Raw genomic sequence first — 19,055 nt, 5'->3', positions numbered from 1 at the left:
TCTGCTGTGGTGACAAAAGGAGAAGAGGCTACCAAGCTACGAGGAACAAAAGTGAAACTAAAATCATTTGACACGCAACCTTCCACTCAGAAATATGAATGATGTTGAATAAAACATAATGTGGCTAAAAACGTCTCTGATCCCTTTTTCTTGAACCACAGAGTCTGTTTATGTCAGTTATAATCTGATAATATGTCTTACATAGAATAAGATATGGGTTTTAGATTATTTATTTAAAGTTGTTTAAGGCATATTATTGCATTGGTAACTTACATGATCTCCGTTACTTGTCGGTCATCGTGAGTTTCCGTAAGTGCTCGGGTGTTGTCGCCACAAGGAATTGTGGGTCAGTATTATATTGTCTGGTAAAGGATGCATCAGTGTTTCCAAGGCAAAAGGAGGTAAATAAGCATTGAGCATCTTTTCCTAAGCTTAAAGAGAACTTGGACGCTCTTTAGCATGCCCAACACTTAAACACTTCCGGTGGTGAAGGAACAGTGGATAGGAAAGGAGATAGGAGGGACTATTTGGACGCAGCCTAAATCTGTGTTCGTGAGCACTTCTCCTTTGCAGAGATAATCCATCCCACCTCACAGGTGTGGCACATCAAGATAATGATTAGACATGATTATTGCACAGGTGTGCCTTAGGCTGGTCACAATAAAAGGCCACTCTAAAAAAATTCAATTTAATCACACAGTACAATGCCACAGAAATTGCAAGTTCTGAGGGAGCGTGCAATTTGCATGCTGCATGCAGGAATGTCCACCAGAGCTTTTGCTCGTGAATTGAATGTTCATTTCTTTACCATAAGCCGTTTACCAACCGGCCTCACAACCGCAGACCAGGAACTCCACATCCAACATGTCCACCTCTAAGATCATCTGAGACCAGCCACCCAGACAGCTGCTGCAACAATCGGTTTGCATAACCAAAGAATTTCTGCACAAACTGACAGAAACCATCTCAGGGAAGCTCATCAGCATAGTTGTTGACCTCATTGGGGTCTCAACCTGAGTGCAGTTAGTTGTCGTAATCGACTTAAGTGGACAAATGCTCACATTCGATGGCGTCAGGCACGTTGGGGAGGTGTTTTCTTCACGGATGAATCCTGGTTTTCACTGTTCAGGGCAGATGGCAGACAGTGTGTGTGGCGTCATGTGGGTGAGCAGTTTGCTGATTTCAACGTTGTGGATGGAGTGGCCCATGGTGGCGGTGGGGTTATGGTATGGGCAGGCGTATATTATGGACATCGAACACAGGTGCATTTTATTGATGGCATTTTTAATGCACAGAGATACCGTGACGAGATTCTGAGGCCCATTGTTGTGCCTGTGTGTTATCTTATCTGTGTTTTTTGTAGCTGAGATGTTTTTTCCTGGTACTGTACTTTGTTCTCCTTTAGGGAATTCAGTTCATAATCTGCTTTTTTCCCCCTCACCTCCCTTCATGTTGTTTTTTCCATTCTTCATCCAAATACAGTGTGCCTCCAATGCCATTGGCGACCCACAGTTCTCCCGTTCTTGTCTCCCATGTTATTTGTGACTGTTCTTCCATGTTCTCTTTAGACAAGGTAATACTGACATTTTCTGTAAAGCACTTTTTGGTTTTTACCTGTGAAAAGCGTTCTATGAATAAAGATTACTTCATCCACAACCATCACCTCATGTTGCAGCATGATGATGCACGGCCACATGTTGCAAGGATCTGTACTCATTTCCTGGAAGCTAAAAATATCACAGTTCTTGAATGGCCAGCATACTCACCGGACATGTCACCCATTGAGCATGTTTGGGATGCTCTGGATCGGTGTATACGACAGCGTGTTCCAGTTCCTGCCAATATCCAGCAATTTTGCACACCCATAAAGCAAAACTGCACATTTCAAGGTGGCATTTTACTGTGGCCACCCCGAGGCACACCTGTGAAATAATCATGCTGTCTAATCAGCATCTTGTGACGTGGGATGGATTATCTCTGCAAAGAAGAAGTGTTCACTAACACAGATGAACAATATTTGAGAGAAATAGGTATTTTGAGTACATAGAAAATGTTTTACATCTTTAAGATCAGCTAATGAAAAATGGGAGCAAAAACAAAAATGTTGCATTTATATTTTTGTTCAGTGTAGTTTTGGCCCTTTTGAGTTCACTGATGTGAATAAATGCAGGTCCTAGTTCTGCATCTGTGTGTAACCAAGAAATGTGTTTACCCAAAAGGACCTGCTTGCTTGATAGGTGATTCAGAAGGAGCTTCAAATGTAAAGTGACCTGAATGCTGGTGATGTCAGCCCCTCCATTCATGAAACACATGAATAATTGAGAAAGCAGCCGGCTCAGTGCACCAGCACTGAGTAGAGGTGGAATGCAAAGTGAAAGCCATCTCTTTCCTCATTTGCTCTGCTGCTGTCTCTCACTCTCTCTCTCTCTCTCTCTCTCTCTCTCTCTCTCTCTGAGTCTCTCTCTCTCACCCCTCCCTTGCACATTCTCCCTCAATAGCTTTCCATCTGTTGTCAGCCTGTCGCTTGGAAAATTCTGTGAACTGGGAGCAGAAATCGCGAGAGAAGAGGATTGCTTGGATCCTTGGTGAAGCAGCCATCAGGCGGACGATGATACAACAACTGGAGGAACGGAAGAAGTGAAAGGCGGAATGAAAACAGACAGCTTGCCAAGAAAGCAAAGGGACTTTATCAGCCATAATTAGACAAAAGGAGATGGGAATGCATGACAAGAGAGGCACAGTTTGATCCAGCCATCCTGATTTTTCCACAATCTACGTGGAAAATACGCCTCTTTTATCTCTTTCTGATGCACCTGCTTCTACCGCCTTTTCCTCTCATCACTCCGGCATGCTGCGAATCCTGTCCACCCTCCTCCCTTTTTTATCCCTCTTCCCTCTCTTCATCTCTCATCTGTCCTCCTCCTGGATTCCCTCCCATTCCTCATCCGAGGCTGCATGAATGAAGCTGTTTGATACGGGCTGAACGCTGCAGAGCGTCTCTCTACATGGCTACAAGCAGGTTAGTCCATGGGAAACACTGCATGCTCGCCAAACTGTATTCAGCCCTCAACCACATCAAGCTTATATAGGGACTCCCCTTGTTCATGAGATCAGACAAGAGATGATTCACATGTCGGGTCAAAGCAACCAACACCTCGGACCATAAATGCTTCTTTTTTTGCAGGTGAAGTTAAGGGCGGTGTAAGCTGGTTATTAGGGGATCAGAACTGGTCGGGGAAGATCAGTGGCCCTAAGCCTGCTAAAGAAAATCTCCCTACCAGCTACCATGCCTTCCTCTCTCTCTCTCTCTCTCTCTCTCTCTCTCTCTCTCTCTCTCTCTCTCTCTCTCTCTCTCTCTCTCTCTCTCTCTCTCTCTCTGCTAATCTATTGTTTATCTGGTCAGCTACCTGTCTTGTTACACACAGAGAATCAACGGTTCAGCGTGAAGTGTATAGAATGATCCGCTGGGTGAACAGCTCATTACTGGGAGCTTCCTACGAAGACATGGTGGTGTTTGAATGTGTGACGATGGCCAACGAGGGCTGTCGGTGCCTTGAGGGCTGTTACGGCGAAGTGTTGAGGGACTGTGTCTTTCTGCAGGGGTATGAAGGATTCTGTGCGCTCTGTGTGTGCGTGTGTATGTGTGTGAGGGTTCATAATGTGCCTTTGCCAATTTACATACACAGGGACAGAGTGGATGGGAGGGGTTGAATGGGTTTGATTATGTAAGCTGTGTAGCTCATAGTTGCTTGTAATGAACGAGGTGCTTTTATTTGGTTATTTTCATTGTTTTGATGAGAGACATTGATCTTCACGGCTGTTTCATGAAGTGGACTGTAGGGTATATTTACCGCTATTGGTCTTAGCCACCTATGTTTACGTCTGTTCGGTGCTGTGTGGACATGCGTAGACGATGCCTCTGAGTAGGGTGCCTTTCGTGGTTCCTTTGGAAGCAACAGGAGTGAAAAGGTCACAGCCAGATGGTTATTTTCAAGTATGAGTAAAAACTGTGAATACAAAGTGGGGCTGTCAAAAAAGGGCCACAAGTCTGCACCATTGTATAGCTGAACATTTAAACAGCTTGAGCTGCTTAGATTTAGAGCTTGAGAGCTTATTGAAGAAAGGAGCTCAATATAGTTGTTCTAACAGCACGCTTGTTTCTTTCATTATTCCCTCCATTTGTGTGTAAGCCCTTGACCCACTTTGAATGGCTGTGACATGTCAGGGTGCTCCTTGTAATTTGTCCTCTCTGTAGAGCTCTGTAATGCAAATGAGTTCAACATTCAGGCCTCTGGGTCCAACTGCTTATGTAATGATGCAGGTGAACATACTGATATTCAACTTTTTATATATAACTAACTGCCAAACAGGAGGTCTTGGGGGCAGATTCACTGGAGGTTTAGGGGGCATTAAAATGGGTGCAAACGTCACTCCGCGCGTTAATAAGGTGTACAAACCCCAGGGAATCAGGACTGCGCGTCAAAATGCGGCCTCAATCTATAAAACGGGAGGAGGAAGTGCAAATAAATTAATGCAGTGGACCCAATGCAATTCATCAAATCTGGAACTGTTTGCGGTGATAGCACAGGAAAATAGTACGACTGACAAGCAGGTGCAAACACACACGCAGAGATCAGCTGCAGTGAATGTTGACACAAATCACAGCGGAGATGAAAATAAAAGGCTCCTGTTAACCTTCCTAGTATGAGAAAATAATTTAAATAAAACAATAGTCAATATTAACAGCCACTGAATAAGAACATGCAGAGTAAAGTGTGTGTGTGATAGTGTTGTGTTCAAGACCACACTGTCCGAGACCAGAATGCACCGAGACCAGAATGCACCGAGACCGAGTCAAGACCAAGACCATTAACATTTTTTTTTTTTTTTAAATTAAAAAATATATATAAATAAATAAACTTATGACAAGGTTTGACAGTTAAATAACATTCTCTCTTTAGTTTTAGTTTCTTTTAAATACATTGGACGGAGAAAAAAGGTGCCTGCAAAAAATTAACTAAAGTATTAAAACTACTACTGCTACTGATGAATTCACAATTATTCTACATATTTGAAAACAAGATTTTCATGTCAGCTGAATGTACAGCAAGTGTTTAAGCATTTCTGCCAAGAAATAACATGGTGAAACTAAATGAAACAAACTCAAACCCTGGAACAGTCATGTGACAAATCATTCAACAGTTCTTGTTGAGAAAGATTATTATTATTCTGGATACAGTGGAAACAGAAACTATAAAAAATAGTTATATTGTGAACCTATTTATATTGTAAGGAAGATATTATATAAAAATATGTAATTGGAGTCTAAAGCCACAAAAAACACCACTTTAAAAAGATAATAGACTAATATAAGACCTCTTTACAGTTATTTGAGTCATTCTGCGCTTGCGCGACTTGCGGCGATGACGATGACATAATCCAAGATGGCGGCAGCCCGGACTACAGCCTACACTATGTAATAAAAGCCTTAAAAGACATGGATATAATGAAAAGAGTGGATGGACAGAGGCATAAACATGCAGACTTTCACACGGACACACACGGACTTATTAAACACACACGGACCTCGGTAAATGGAACAGGCTTCACCATGCGGCTGGCACTAGGACCCAGAGGCGGAGTAAGTGCGTCCCCGTATTGCATTCACAGGCTGTAATATCACCAGTTTATCATTTCACCAGTTGTTAGAGCTACTGTCTTTACCAGGGATCAACTATTTATTCAGACCTGCTGAATGATGCTTAGTCGATCATTTTAAAATGGTGCTGACTGACTGATTGCATTAACTCAGATCAATGGCGTCAACAGATCAATAGGACGGTTTCTGTTCAAATCCACCTGTTTTAAGAGCAAAGTTACAGGTATAGCGGAGCACCCACATTAGATTAGAAGGGAAAGAATATATATTTTTAGCTAAGTTTTTAAAGTTTGTTTTTTTTGTTTAAAAAAAAAAAAAAAAACACATTTTTATTTTGTTTTCTACATTATTAAATGTTTGTGCAGCATACAAAGAAGTCCACCAGCCCCCAATTGAACTTCTTCAAATGTCTTTTTTTGCTTCTGTGCACAAAATGTTCATTTAAATAGGTCAGTCTCAACCACATCTATATGCGCAGCTATTAGTGGTGCAATGTTAGTGAATTCCCCACAGCAGGTGAGCAAACAGCACCACCAAAAGAATTAGGGATGCACCTGGTTTACCACCCTTTATTTCAGATCTTAGTGAATCCGCCCCTTGGTGTATTATAGCAGTAGTCATGTTCATACAACTGACGAGGGAGGTCCTCCTCCTCCTGTCAGTTATTGTTCCGTAAATGGTCATAATCAATCCTCTAATGATTTATGTGTATAAGATAATAAGATGTCAGCCCTTGCTAAAATGTGCCATAATTGAGCGCAGATGGGTCGTGAAGCATGTCTGCTACATCTCCTCCCTGCTGTACATCCGGCTCACACTGCATCTCCAACAGCAGAGCTGTGTGAGTATATTTAGTCACATGTTGAATATTTAAATCATGCTCACTTCACTGTTGCTATAGCAATATTAATTCCTGTATAAGATTCTGTTAGCCACATGGGCAATGCTTTAAGTGGTATTGTTTTCTTTTTATTTGGCAAATTGCGAGTTGATTATTTTGCTTGTAGTCTTGATGGACGCAGACTTTGGAACTCAGGTGTCTTTAATTGCACAAAAGCTTAAGTAATACATGTTTTAAACTTGTGTTTTTATGGCATTCACCAACACCTATAATGAGAGTGTGGGAAAACTAAATGTAGGAGCAACAAAGATTTAATTGTTTTGCATTCTAATAAAATCTTCCCTCATGGTACTTATCCCTAGTATGAATGTAGTGTGTTAGTGAGTGTTGGTGGTGGTCAGAGGGACCAATGGCGCACTATGGCAGCCTCGCTTCTGTCAGTCTGTCCCTGGGCAGCTGTGGCTACAACAGTAGTTTACCATTAAATGTGTAGAAAATACAGCAACATTTACTAAAATGATAGTACTGGAGTGAAATAAATCATATTCTTATATATTTTTTTTTCCAGCAATGTTTTTTTTTCAGTAATCAGTAATAAACACTGCTGTGAAGAGATTTTCTCCCAGTAGGTCACTTATCATCTTGTTTATCAGCTTGCAGCCGCCATCTCATCTATAGCATAACAGCCTCAAATGGCTAACTTGGTTTTTTATTGTTGGTGGTATCTTCTCTTGTTGAGTCTGTGTAAGACGTTGTTCTGTTGTACATTAAGGTGAGGATCTTTAGTAGCTGGTCAGTGCAGTCGTATGACAAATTACGTTTCCATATCCAGAGGCTGTCGTTGATTATAGGCTGTCACCAGAAATAACCTGGAGTCGCCTGCAAAAGAAATCAGTTTACCGTTTAAACTTTTCTAATCCTAAGTAACGTGACACGCAGGCACACATCTGTGGCCGATTTAGAACCTCTGATGTTGAACTGGTTTTGTTTGTGTTTCTAGAGGTATAGCTGTCTAGATCTGTAACAACAGTGGGTCAGGCCTGAAACACATTGGCCCTCATTTATCACCCGTTTGTACTTTGTGATCTGAGCGTACGATGTGCGTTCGACCATATTTACGCAAGCATTGGTGTTCATCAATTCTGACGTGATCATACACTACGATCAGATCTCACGTCAGGTCCGACGTCTCGTACGCAAATCTGAGTATGTGTGTGGATTTGTGGTTCAGCACAGACTGAAAATAAAGTATTAAACAAACCTCAGCTGTCATTTAAAGGTGCAGTCCGTGACTTTCAGATCCCTCTTTCCCCCTCCCCCTGCTCTCTTGCCCTGCCTCCAAACTTTCCAAAGTCCCTCCCTCAGAGGAGCAAACAAGCTAACGGTAGTCTGACAGCAACATCACAGTAATATAACGTGCTCTGTTAAAAGCATATTACTGCAGCAGCTCAAACGGAGGCTGCTGCACACACACAAACAACACATGCACTACAGAGTTCTAGTGTAACAATTACAAATCAAACATAGTGTAAATCAAGCAGCAATAATTACCTTTCAAGCAGAAAAGTCACCAATTCCATCTTCTACTCCTCCAGACCACACACTGTAAAAAAACGGTGCTACGGCCCTGGGAAAGGGGTGGGGCCTGTGTGCAACAGCTGTCAGACAGCCCATCAAACACAATCCTGGCTCTGATTGGTTCTTTTTGCTCAGTCACGGTGCATTCTGGCAATCTGCCAAAGGCTGCAGGAGCAGCAGGGGGGACTCAATGAGTCTGTTTTTTCACACAATCTACTAGTTTGATGTAAAGCTGTCCTTACATAGTGACAAAAATATGACAAAAGTCACTTTTATCAGAGTTGCAGACTGCACCTTTAAGCACAAGCAGACACATTCAAAACAGATCAAAACAGGTTATTAAAACTAATTAAACAAAATGAAATGAATTTTTAAAAAGCCCATGTTGTAAATTCTACCACTTTTTTGGTTTTACTTCCTAGGAATACCTATTAACCCTGCTGGTAAACTCTGCTACCATCGGAGCAGGCGCACATAGATTCTCCCACTGTGCGTGCACACACGGGATGCTACACTGCTATGCTCTGTCTTGGAGAATGAGGTCTATTTCTTCCGTACCGCATCACTGGCGGCTGTACAGAAGAAATATGACCTCATTCATGCTTTCAAATACAAAGTGTAAAAATGCTCTGCAATATTACTCTTTAATCAGTAATGTGATGAAGCATAGGTGAAATTGGCTGAAAGCATAATAAGCACAGACAAGGGACAACATTTAGTTTTGATCGTTAATTTCTTTTAGTGTGATATTGGTTGCCTAAAGCGTGTGGACTGAGGCCGATATAATCGTCATATCTGTTTATCTCCAGGATCTCTGTTGTGAAGTTGCTTGCAGCGCACACAGGGGGGCAGACATCACCTGTTCGGTAGCTGATCCTCTTCCACAGAGTGTTTAAGTGCGCTTCTTGCATTCCAGTTTTCACACATTCAAAAAACACTTCTTTGTTTTGCTCCACCTCAGATGTGAGGATGCAGATTTTCATCTTGGAAAAGTTTCTTTTCTTGTTAAACCTCTGTAGGCGGGGCCTTTCGAAACAGGGGGACATAATTATTATTATTGACGATCGAATACAGCCGCACACCCGATCATTTGGACGCTGGGATTGGTTAAATACCAATCTTTCATGAATCACATATTGGTTGGTCCTGTCGTACAACCAAATATGCACTAAAATTTGCACCCGCAAAGGTTAATAATTGCGGGCCATTGTCCCAAAATATTTAAAAATAAAATCACTGCTCTATGCGTATCATGACTGACTAAAACCTCTGAAAACAGCAGAAAAGAGGTTCTCATGACGAGTTTGGACACAATGATCCAAAAGCTTTTTTTTTTTCTGGCACAGGACACAAATAGAGGGAGAGAGGACGTTCAAATGAACTGCAGTCCCCGACAAAAGTCAAACAAATAGAAATGAGAAAAATTATGTCTGTGGATGAATGATAGGGACTATGAAGTAACTGGCTTCCTTCAGAATTTTGTTTTGTCTTGTCAATGGCTTTTTTCCATTGTCCTACTGAAGTCTGCGCTCTGTGTATATCATTGAGTGAGTTTCACAAGCTTTGCTCTGGAGAGATAAGACGGTGACAGGTGGTTTTGTTTTATGTCACAGCTTGGTGTCTCTTCTTGATGCGTTTGTCAGCCCGTCTTCAGTCAGCTGTGTCAGCAACATGTTCCCTTCATTCACACTTAGCTCATTGGTTCAAAGCAAACAGCCAAGTGTGAATAACTGATCAGCTTCGGTCATTTATGTGGTGGCGATGGATCCGTGCCTGCATTGTTTAGGGCCATGTTTCTGGAAGGTGAGCTGATTTTGTTCATTCGTGTTTAGGTGAAAGCAACACATCCATGTTCGGGTGCACGTGGAGGAGTTAACAAACTGTCTTTCTTCTGTTGATTACCTAGCATAGCAGTTATATATAAACCCTTACCTTTCTTCATTTTTATCTATAATATTCAAACAACTTTACTAAATGTAGCCATTTTTATTTGTTTGTGGTTTATTCATTCTTTCATTTATTAACAGAGCATAAACTGTGTAAATTATCAACTTTTACAGTCCTGCTTGAATCTACAACTAGGTTTTTTTCCTTTGAGGAATTTTTTATTTTTTTTTCTTAAAAAAGGATATTTAATTATTTTTGTTAATTTTAATTCAACATAAATGCATGAGACTTTTAGCATGGCAAGGTACTTCACATGTATTTGTGCATCACAATTCAACATCAAAACGCTAATGGACAATTCTTGATCTTCAATATAAGGGTGATTTTGAACAGAATTCAATACAAATCTACTAATATTAAGCTGTGCGATGTTTAGGGTAACCTGTCGCGATATGTGAAAAGATAAATGTAATGTAAGTTTTGATTAAATAAAAGCATGCACAGGCCAGTTTATGATTAGGTTGGTTGGATTAAATGTCAATAAAAAATATTTAACATCCTTTTTTTTCTTCAACAATAGTGACTAAATTAAACCTGTAAATACAAATTGATAAATCCAATGTGTTTAAAGTAAACAAAAAACTGTTTTATTATATAAAATGAAACAGGTGACTATTATTCCTTTCCTAATTCCTTCCCCCTTCTTTATTAAAAGTAATACCTAACCTTTTATTTCTGCTTCATGTTCATCTTGTACAAATGCTTTACATTAAGTTAATCCGTTTGTCTGTGTCAAAACTATGCAATTCAAATGGAGGGAAATTTAATATGCAATTGAATTCTATTATTTTGAATAAAATGGGTGATCTTCTTTTAATCACACTTAAGTCCTCACAAGGCACATATCATTATCAGTGTGCATGTGATCAGACCCTGGGTTTGATCTTGCATGTGTTTGTTTTATGGTGTGTGTTTCTTGGTTGGAATGATTGATTGTAATGCATTTATAGAATTAGATACTTAGTTTTATTTGGTTTGTGATTGTCTCTTTGTGTTGGCCCTGTGGCAGACTGTACAGGGTTAAGTGGAAGCAGAGGATGGATGAAAACATAGTGACATAAAGGCTTTAAAGGGAAGCAGGGGTTGCAAACTCCTAATCAATAATATCCTCAGGCAGAAGTAGTAAAGTGGCTTAGATCCTACATTTTTAGTATTTAAAGGGCTTTGTTTGAGAGTTCTTCAACAAATTTGTTCGATAATTATGCAGCAGCAATAACTTAGTATGACATCACTATCGAGTACAAAAATGTCTGCCAAATTAAAATGATCCTCAAGGAAAGCCCACATTGAAAAATTATAAATTGATCAAAAGGAGACATGTAGCATTTTCCCGAGTGCATTAAACAGATGTGACAGCCGTGTTATGTCCAAGCCTTTTAACATCAACCAGTCACTGGTTCAGCAGACATTGACGTTTTGACAGAGGCAGCCAGCACTGCTCTATGAGATCCAGGCCTCAGAGCTGTATTGAAGTCCTGAATTTAACAGTAGATCAGTAATTCATGGCCACAAACAGCAGCCATTGGGCCACAGTGACGTAATGGCTTGCATAACGCCATGTCAAGTAAGTAGACCTGGCAGGCGCGCTGCCTCACAGATCCCTTACAGAGCCTTTTGTTTGTGTCTGTCTTTTAGAAGAGAGGCCTTTGTGGTGTGCATCTCAGTTTAAACCTTTTGGTATAATCAAATGCAGCTTAATTCAATTTAATTAAACTTTATTTATATATCAGCAAATGCAAAGTCATCTCGAGGCATTCATTTCAAATGTAAAGTTATATTTGAAAGAAGAACTCAACATCAGCAACAATGGAGAGGAAAAACTTCCCTTTTAACAGGAAGAAACCTGTAGCTGAACCAGACACTAGGATGGCATCCATTTGTCAGACTGGTCAGGGTTAGTTGGACAGAAAGAAGAGAACACAACAGGTTAGAGAGAAAGAACAGAACTGCAGACTACAGAGATGGAACCCTAAGCTGCAACGCCTGAAGACCTTAAAATTATAGAGAAAGGAGAAAGCACAGACTGCAGAGAGTGAGAACGAAACACAGTTTCAAAGCATCAATATTTACAGAATGTGAAGTTAGGATAAAGAGCTGTTCAGTAGGGGTGGGATGATATTTTTGGAAAGGGAAAAAACACCAAAGAAAAAAGAACCCATACTCTTATTTGACTTTCGCTTTGGGCATACTTACATACTTTCTCTGTTTATGACCATTTCAGTCAGAGGTCTCATTCTCGCGGCCCACGGGCAAATTTTGGCCCGTGGGACGATAATTTGTGGCCCGCAGGACAATGTGAAAATGTAGTGTTAGTGCGGCCCGTGTGTTTTATACTGTATTTTAATGACTTGACTCGAGCCGTTATCGAAGGATTATCAGCCTTTATTGTTAGTCGTTAAAACATTATGTAGCCCTCATTCTCCGCTTACGCCCGTCCTTCCCCAGCCTCCCAGCCAATCAACACGCAGAACACATGTAAACAAAGACGAACATTGGCAGAGAAAGCTGCATGTAACGATGCTTCAAATGCCATGGGAAACCACAACACCTGTTAAACATTGAATAAGCTAGACGTGGAACATAACTCAGTTAAATAGGACCCAGTCTGTTACAATATGAATGGCACTTTACAGCATTGTGCGTTGACGATGTCACCAAGGGAAGCACACCTCCGATGGAGCCACCCACCCAGCCAGCTCGCACCCGCTGTCCCTCTTCCGAGGCTGGGGGCTCATATGGGCCCTACCCGCCTCGGTTATAGTCAACGAAACATTGGTGTTGGCTGGAACGTACAGCTGATTCCATGGGGTTATTATAGAAAATAAAAGCCAGTAAATAACGCCTCTGTGACTTTGTCCCATGGTTTATATCGGCTATAATCGGCTAATGTCCCACTGTCCCGACGGATAGTAAACGCCCCACTGGCAATCGCCTTTTTTCCGCTCTGTATCTCGGTACTTTCTACCATCTACAAATGTCATGATGTTCATGTCATCACAAAATACACGAACATTGAGTGCAAAAAGAAAGGCGATTACTGCCGAGTGATTCATTATCCACCTTGTTGTCGCCGGAAGAAAAAGCGGAAATGACGTTCTCCGTGCGTCTGGTTGGTGAAACACGTGACTTGAACTTTATTGCTTGAAAAAAAAAAAAACTTTATTAGGAGAGTGACAGCAATTAGCCGACATCATGTCATGTTCAAAGCCTGCAGTGAAGAGAAAGGTTGGTGATGAGCACAGACTATTTCTTCCCTCAAGCCAAATGTAGCTCAGCTATGTGAGAGGAAGCGCTGCCAGGTCTCTGGTAGCAGGAAGTAGGCTAGAGAAGCCATGTTCAGAAGGAATGTTCATGTTTGTCAATATTGCATTTATGTTCAGGGCAGTTCATGTTCAGAAGAACCCATTGAAATTAAAGAATTGTTACTAATGATATTTATGAAGATTTAATATTTTTACCAAAATTTATGTGGAATACCTGAAATTAAAGCTAGGGTTGGCGATTTTCTGCAATACACTTTTTAAGCTTTGGGTTGAAATTATCTTAATGTCCTGACAGAAATTAAGATCTTATGTGCTCTGAAAAAGGAACGAATAAAATCTGTCAACTGTAGCAGCTGTAAACCTGTAATATCTTCAACCAATGGAAAGAACAAACCGTTTTTTTTAACCAATCACGTCTCCCTGTCTCCCTGCTCGTTCTCGATCCCTTGCATGCACGACTCACACTGAAATTGCGTCACCGCTGACAGAGTTAAAACAGAGTTTTCCGTCACGTTTTTAACATATATGATGGTAAAGTTTATTGTTTACTTACTGCTGAATAAGACATGAGACAAAGTTTCTACACAATACAAGCGATGAGCTGAGCTCCTCTTCTGCAGCAGCTGTGCGCATGCATGTGAGTGAGACGGAGCACAGAGGGGAGGGGGGTAAAGGCAGAGCCATCAAGGAGGCTACATTCAAAATCATGCTAGCTTTCAAAAATTGCCTACCCTATCTTTAAAGAACTGTTAGTATTGACGTTTATGAAGATTTATTTTTTTTTTTTACCAAAGTTTTTTTGTGGAATACCTGATGCGGCCCAGCCTCACCCAGACTCTGCCTACTGTGGCCCCCAAGTAATTTGAGTTTGAGACCCCTGTCTTAAGTGAATATAAAAAAAACAATAGCATAAATGAGACCAATTATTTTTAATTTAAAGTGCAAAAAATATCACACTGTAAATAGAATCAATAGACTAACAATTCATGCCAGTCTAAAATCAAATCCATTCAATTCAACTTCATTTTTATAGCGCAAATTACAACAAAAGTAATCTCAAAGCGCTATCAAAATAAAATAAAATTTGTAATAAAAAGGAAAAAAACCCAACAAATCCACATGAACAAACATCAGTGACAGTGGGAAGAAACGACTCCCTTTTAACAGGAAGAAATCTCCAGCAGTACCAGGTTCAGAGGTGGCAGCCATCTGCTTTGACTGGTTGGGGTTAGTGGACAGAAGGACCAACAGAACAGGATAGAGAGATAAAACTTCAGAGTGTCCCAGACTAGTTGTGCCGTGAACCACAGATCAGGAACTGCCATCATCAGCTTCACGACACCTGAAACAGAGCAGACAGAGAAGGGCGAGGAGAAGGCACTGACTGCAGAAAAACATGATACAGTATCAGCAGGTCTGACTGCATGGTTTAGGGCTTTGTTCCTATTCATGTTATCATGACATTCATTAAAAAAATAGTTCTGTGTGCATAATTTACATAACTGTTTTTTTAACAACACCAAAGTCGAACAGTCTACACAGCATAGGTTTAAGATGTGCTCTTTTTCAACAATTTTAACAGGTCAACATTTTGTGGCAGCAATTGAGACCTTCGGACATTGACTGTCTCCAAGATGGCCAGGCTTGGATCACACACACTCGCCCGCCACAAACACCCCCACCCCCTCAAAATAGACCACAAAAGATACCACTTGCACCATTGACGATACTGTATTTCTTGTAACATTTTTAATATTGCGACATGTCGTTGCACGTTATATCAACAAAGGCTCAGGATTACCTGCAACCAGCCCTAACCATTAGTTTTGAGAAAAAAGTAAGTGTTAAGGATAAATACTGGAGAAATATGCTCTCTTCTGGTTGTACCTGTTAGTTATCTAGCTGCAGCATTTTGGATTAATTGAGGATTATATAATGAGGTACTGGAACATCCTGACAGTAAAGAGTTACAATAATCAAGTATAGATGTAACAATGAATGGATGCATCAATTAGTTTTTCAGCATCAATCTGGGCCAAGATATTCCTGATTTTAGAGATATTACTGAGGTGGAAGAAGGCTGTCTTTGAGATTTGCTTAATATGTGAGTTAAAGGATAAGTCAGTACTAAAGGTAACACACCTGTTTATTTTGTTTTGTTTTTTTTACTCTGGTATTGGATGACAGAGTAATGCATCCAGAGATACTCTTTGCTCTGATAATTTGTCTGAGGTGTTTTGGACCAAATAAGATTATTTCTGTTTTGTCATGGTTAAGAAGCAGGATTTGATGTCTTTAAGATGGACTTAGAGTTTTAAAAAGTGATGTGTTTCATCTGATGTCATATTTAAATAGAGCTGTGTGTCATCTGCTTAACAGTAAAAATGTAACTGTATGCCTCCTTTAAATGTTGCCCAGTGGAAGCATGTATAATGTTAAAAGTCTTGGTCCTAAAACTTAACCTTGTGGAACTCCATGATAAACTCTGGCGTGCTCTGAGGAGAGATTATTAACATGAACAAAGTGGTTTCAGTAAAAGGATAATAAATAGAATTTAAACACTGCAGAGGACCAGAATCGAGACCAACCCTTTATCTGAGGCTCTAAGATGATCAGTGGTTGTTTTTACTAAGGCAGTCTTTAAAAATTTGGGGTTGAGTTGGGGTTGGTCTAAAAGACAGGTTGTTGTTTAGAAGAATTGAGTGTTAAGGTCAGCTGAGATAGACTATTATTGTGAAACTATGTAGATATAAATAAGCTTAGTGGTCAGAGAATATTTGATTCATGAAAGCAGCATTAGATGTTTTTGGGCCTTTGGTAATCACAAAATATCAAAACAGTCACAGTATTACAAGATATCACTATAGGACAATCCCTCCTAGTTTTAGTTTTACTATGCATCTTTTAACAAACGTGCTAAAGATCCACCAATCCTCTTATTTAAGTTATTCATTTGTAAGAAAATCCCATGTTTCACATGGGATTTTTGTTTTTGTTGTTTTCATCCCACTACTTTTAGTGTTGTTGATAATAGTAAGGATGCATATTAGCTTGTTTGTTATTAGCACATGGCTTTTTGAGCTTGTTAAGCCTCAAGTGATGTAAATCTACAGAAACAACATGCTGCCCTACACACAAATGTAAAAAAACAGCACCTTCATACATGGGGCTCATATGGTCCACGTGGTAAAGGGAACATTTGGCTTTGTGATGAATATAATATAATGTAAAGTTTTTCATCTATTTTTTTCTCTGTTTTTTATAGCACTGCCAGTAACTCCAACAAGAGCACACCAGCCTGCTCACCAGTCCTGCGTAAGCGCTCCCGCTCTCCTACACCGCAGAGCCTGGAAGGTGAGAACATGGTGGAAAAGGGTTCGGACCATTCCTCTGACAAATCCCCCTCCACGCCAGAGCAGGTCGTCCAGAGAACATACTCTCTGCAGTCAGCAAGAAGTGGGGGAAAGAACTCAAAGGTAAGAAGCAGGAGTCTGCACACGATCTTTTGATCTGAGTAAATTCAATACATAATGCACTCGGGCCCAAGATCAAAAAAACTTTTGGCTCTGATTCTAAATGGGTTTTTTTTTTTTTAAAGCCTCTAGAGTGTTACGTACTAGTCTCTCTACTAGAGTGATTGTTTATTGAAAATCATTTACATTTTAACTCAGTATAAAAAACAGTTCCTACGTCTTAGAAATATTAATTTATCATTAATCTTTCTTTTATTTTTTTAAATATGTGGGTAACTAACTACCGATGGGTCCATTTCCATCCATTCCTGTAATGCCCTTTCACACCACTTAGTGCTATATTGTTTAGTATGCCTCATGTCCTAAAGAAGAACAGAAAGCAATGGCTTTTATAGAACCTCCGGTTTTCCGTTTCAACATTTCCCAAATACCGTTTCAATGTTTACCCATTGAGTTGATTTCATATTCCTCTGCTGTATTTGCGCTGAAATTACACAATATTTTGCCAAAGATTTGATGTCTGTCCGTTTGCTAAAGTTGCTACACATTAGATAAGCTGTTATATGCATGTAAATGCCTTGTATTGTCCCATATCATGTCATTAGGGGGTTAGTCTTTATCATGATGTGATTTTTAGTTCAGGTAAACACCGTCATATTGCATCAAATTACGTCATATTATTCGTGAGAATTGGCATTTTGGTCTCTTTACCAACCCCTGTATAGTGCAAAATTTTCCTGTAAATGTGTGGGTTATTGTTTGAAAACTAGCATGTGATGCTATATTCTGTCATATTGCAATTCCCATTTGATTGTGTTTTTTAAAAAAAAGTTTAAATAATTAAATTGTAATTGTAAAAGCAATATTTCTATTTTCATTTCAGTGGTTTTGTTGTTTTTTTTTTTGCATCCATTTTCAGCGATCACAGAAAATCAGGGCCCCTAATTCTAGTGCTTGTACACACTCGTGCTGTGTTTGGAGCATGATCATGAGAAAATTCTGTGCTGGCACTGCCTCTGACAGCCAAACTTAAACACCTCAGTATCTCTCAGTGCAATCCACGCAGTGGTTTTACCCAAAATTAGCAATTCATGTATTTAAGTTAAGAAAACAAAAAATAGACTAAGGATAGTTCCTAATAACATCCAACCTTACATCTGTGTTTTTTTTTTTTTTCTTTTTAACATGAAGCGAAACCTGAGGCATTGACACAATTTAGTAAAATGATGGCAGCATCTGTGTTTTTCCTTAACTCTCCTCATCCCTGCTGTGCTGCAGTACCAGCCCAGCATAATACAGCATTCCGTCTTCTATCACCTGTGTAAATTCTGCTGACTCATTGACAGTAACACTGACATGTAAACTCCTGTTAGCTGCTGTTCATTAGCTGTGAGTACATGAATACGTCAGTGCAGGCCCTGCTTTATCTATTTTTTTTCTAGCATACTGACGTACGTGTTATGATTGCTTATTGACTTGGTGTCTGACTAATGAGCTGTAACTATCACCCCCTTCTCTCTCTCTCTCTCTCTCTCTCTCTCTCTCTCTCTCTCTCTCTCTCTCTGCAAAGATTACACTCTGTTCTCCATCCAAGCCTTTCATTTTACATATCATTTACCCCACAACCAATGAACCCAGATTATCCCCATTAAAACAACTGAATGACACCAAAACACAGCTGAGTGCGGAAGCAGTGACTCCAGACACCTATTGCATGCTCTAAGCGTTAGATAACATCACCTTAGTTGATTAAAGTCAGGATCAATTATTCTTTTAAAAAAAGTTGATTTAGGAAGCGGACGAGCAATGAACAACAACATGTCAAACTGCTCTACATCACAATGATTACATGCCAGACCTCTGATAGGACCTACAGTATATAGTAAATGGGCATTTTCACTATGTGGCTTTCCGCTACTCACCTTTAAAGAGTAACTAAACCCCTAAATCACTTTTTACTGATGCAAACAAATGTATTTTTGCATGAAGTAGTGTTATTGATTGATTCTTGTCCAACTCTTGACATTTCAGCCAAAGTATTTCAATTTGGCATATTTTGCTATAAAAAGTGTAAGTAGACTGCCATCTATGGGCTGAAACCTGGCTATTACAATGGAATTTTGCGTTTGTGACATTTTGGTGGCTTCTTATATCATGAACCACCACTGTTAGCCCCGCCCCTCCAATAAAAACTAGCACCTGTGGACTCTACAATCTGTGGTGAGTAGGTTGGATTGAGAGAATTGTGTATAGGGAGGTAAAGTGAGTATTGAGTAGCTAGTTAGCATAGCATT

The 19,055-nt window shown here is 40.0% G+C and overlaps 1 protein-coding gene across 15 annotated transcripts in view; it reads left to right on the top strand.

Annotated features, from left to right (window-relative positions):
- The window catches only part of gramd1bb (GRAM domain containing 1Bb), a 122,323-nt gene that overhangs the window by 74,528 nt on the left and 28,740 nt on the right, over window positions 1–19,055 (top strand). For 14 of the 15 annotated variants that reach the window (XM_028463991.1, XM_028463986.1, XM_028463984.1 and 11 more), the window contains one exon: window positions 16,554–16,764. In XM_028463991.1, the coding sequence (XP_028319792.1) occupies window positions 16,651–16,764 (114 nt within the window). In that variant the 5' untranslated portion in view covers window positions 16,554–16,650. Of the gene's footprint in view, window positions 1–2,512; window positions 3,020–16,553; window positions 16,765–19,055 lie in introns of those variants that run through there. The other variant, XM_028463990.1, reaches the window with a different exon arrangement.

The sequence above is a fragment of the Gouania willdenowi genome, chromosome 13, assembly GCF_900634775.1.
Source record: "Gouania willdenowi chromosome 13, fGouWil2.1, whole genome shotgun sequence".
NCBI lineage: Eukaryota > Metazoa > Chordata > Actinopteri > Blenniiformes > Gobiesocidae > Gouania > Gouania willdenowi.
This window is presented reverse-complemented; position numbering and strand designations above follow the sequence as displayed.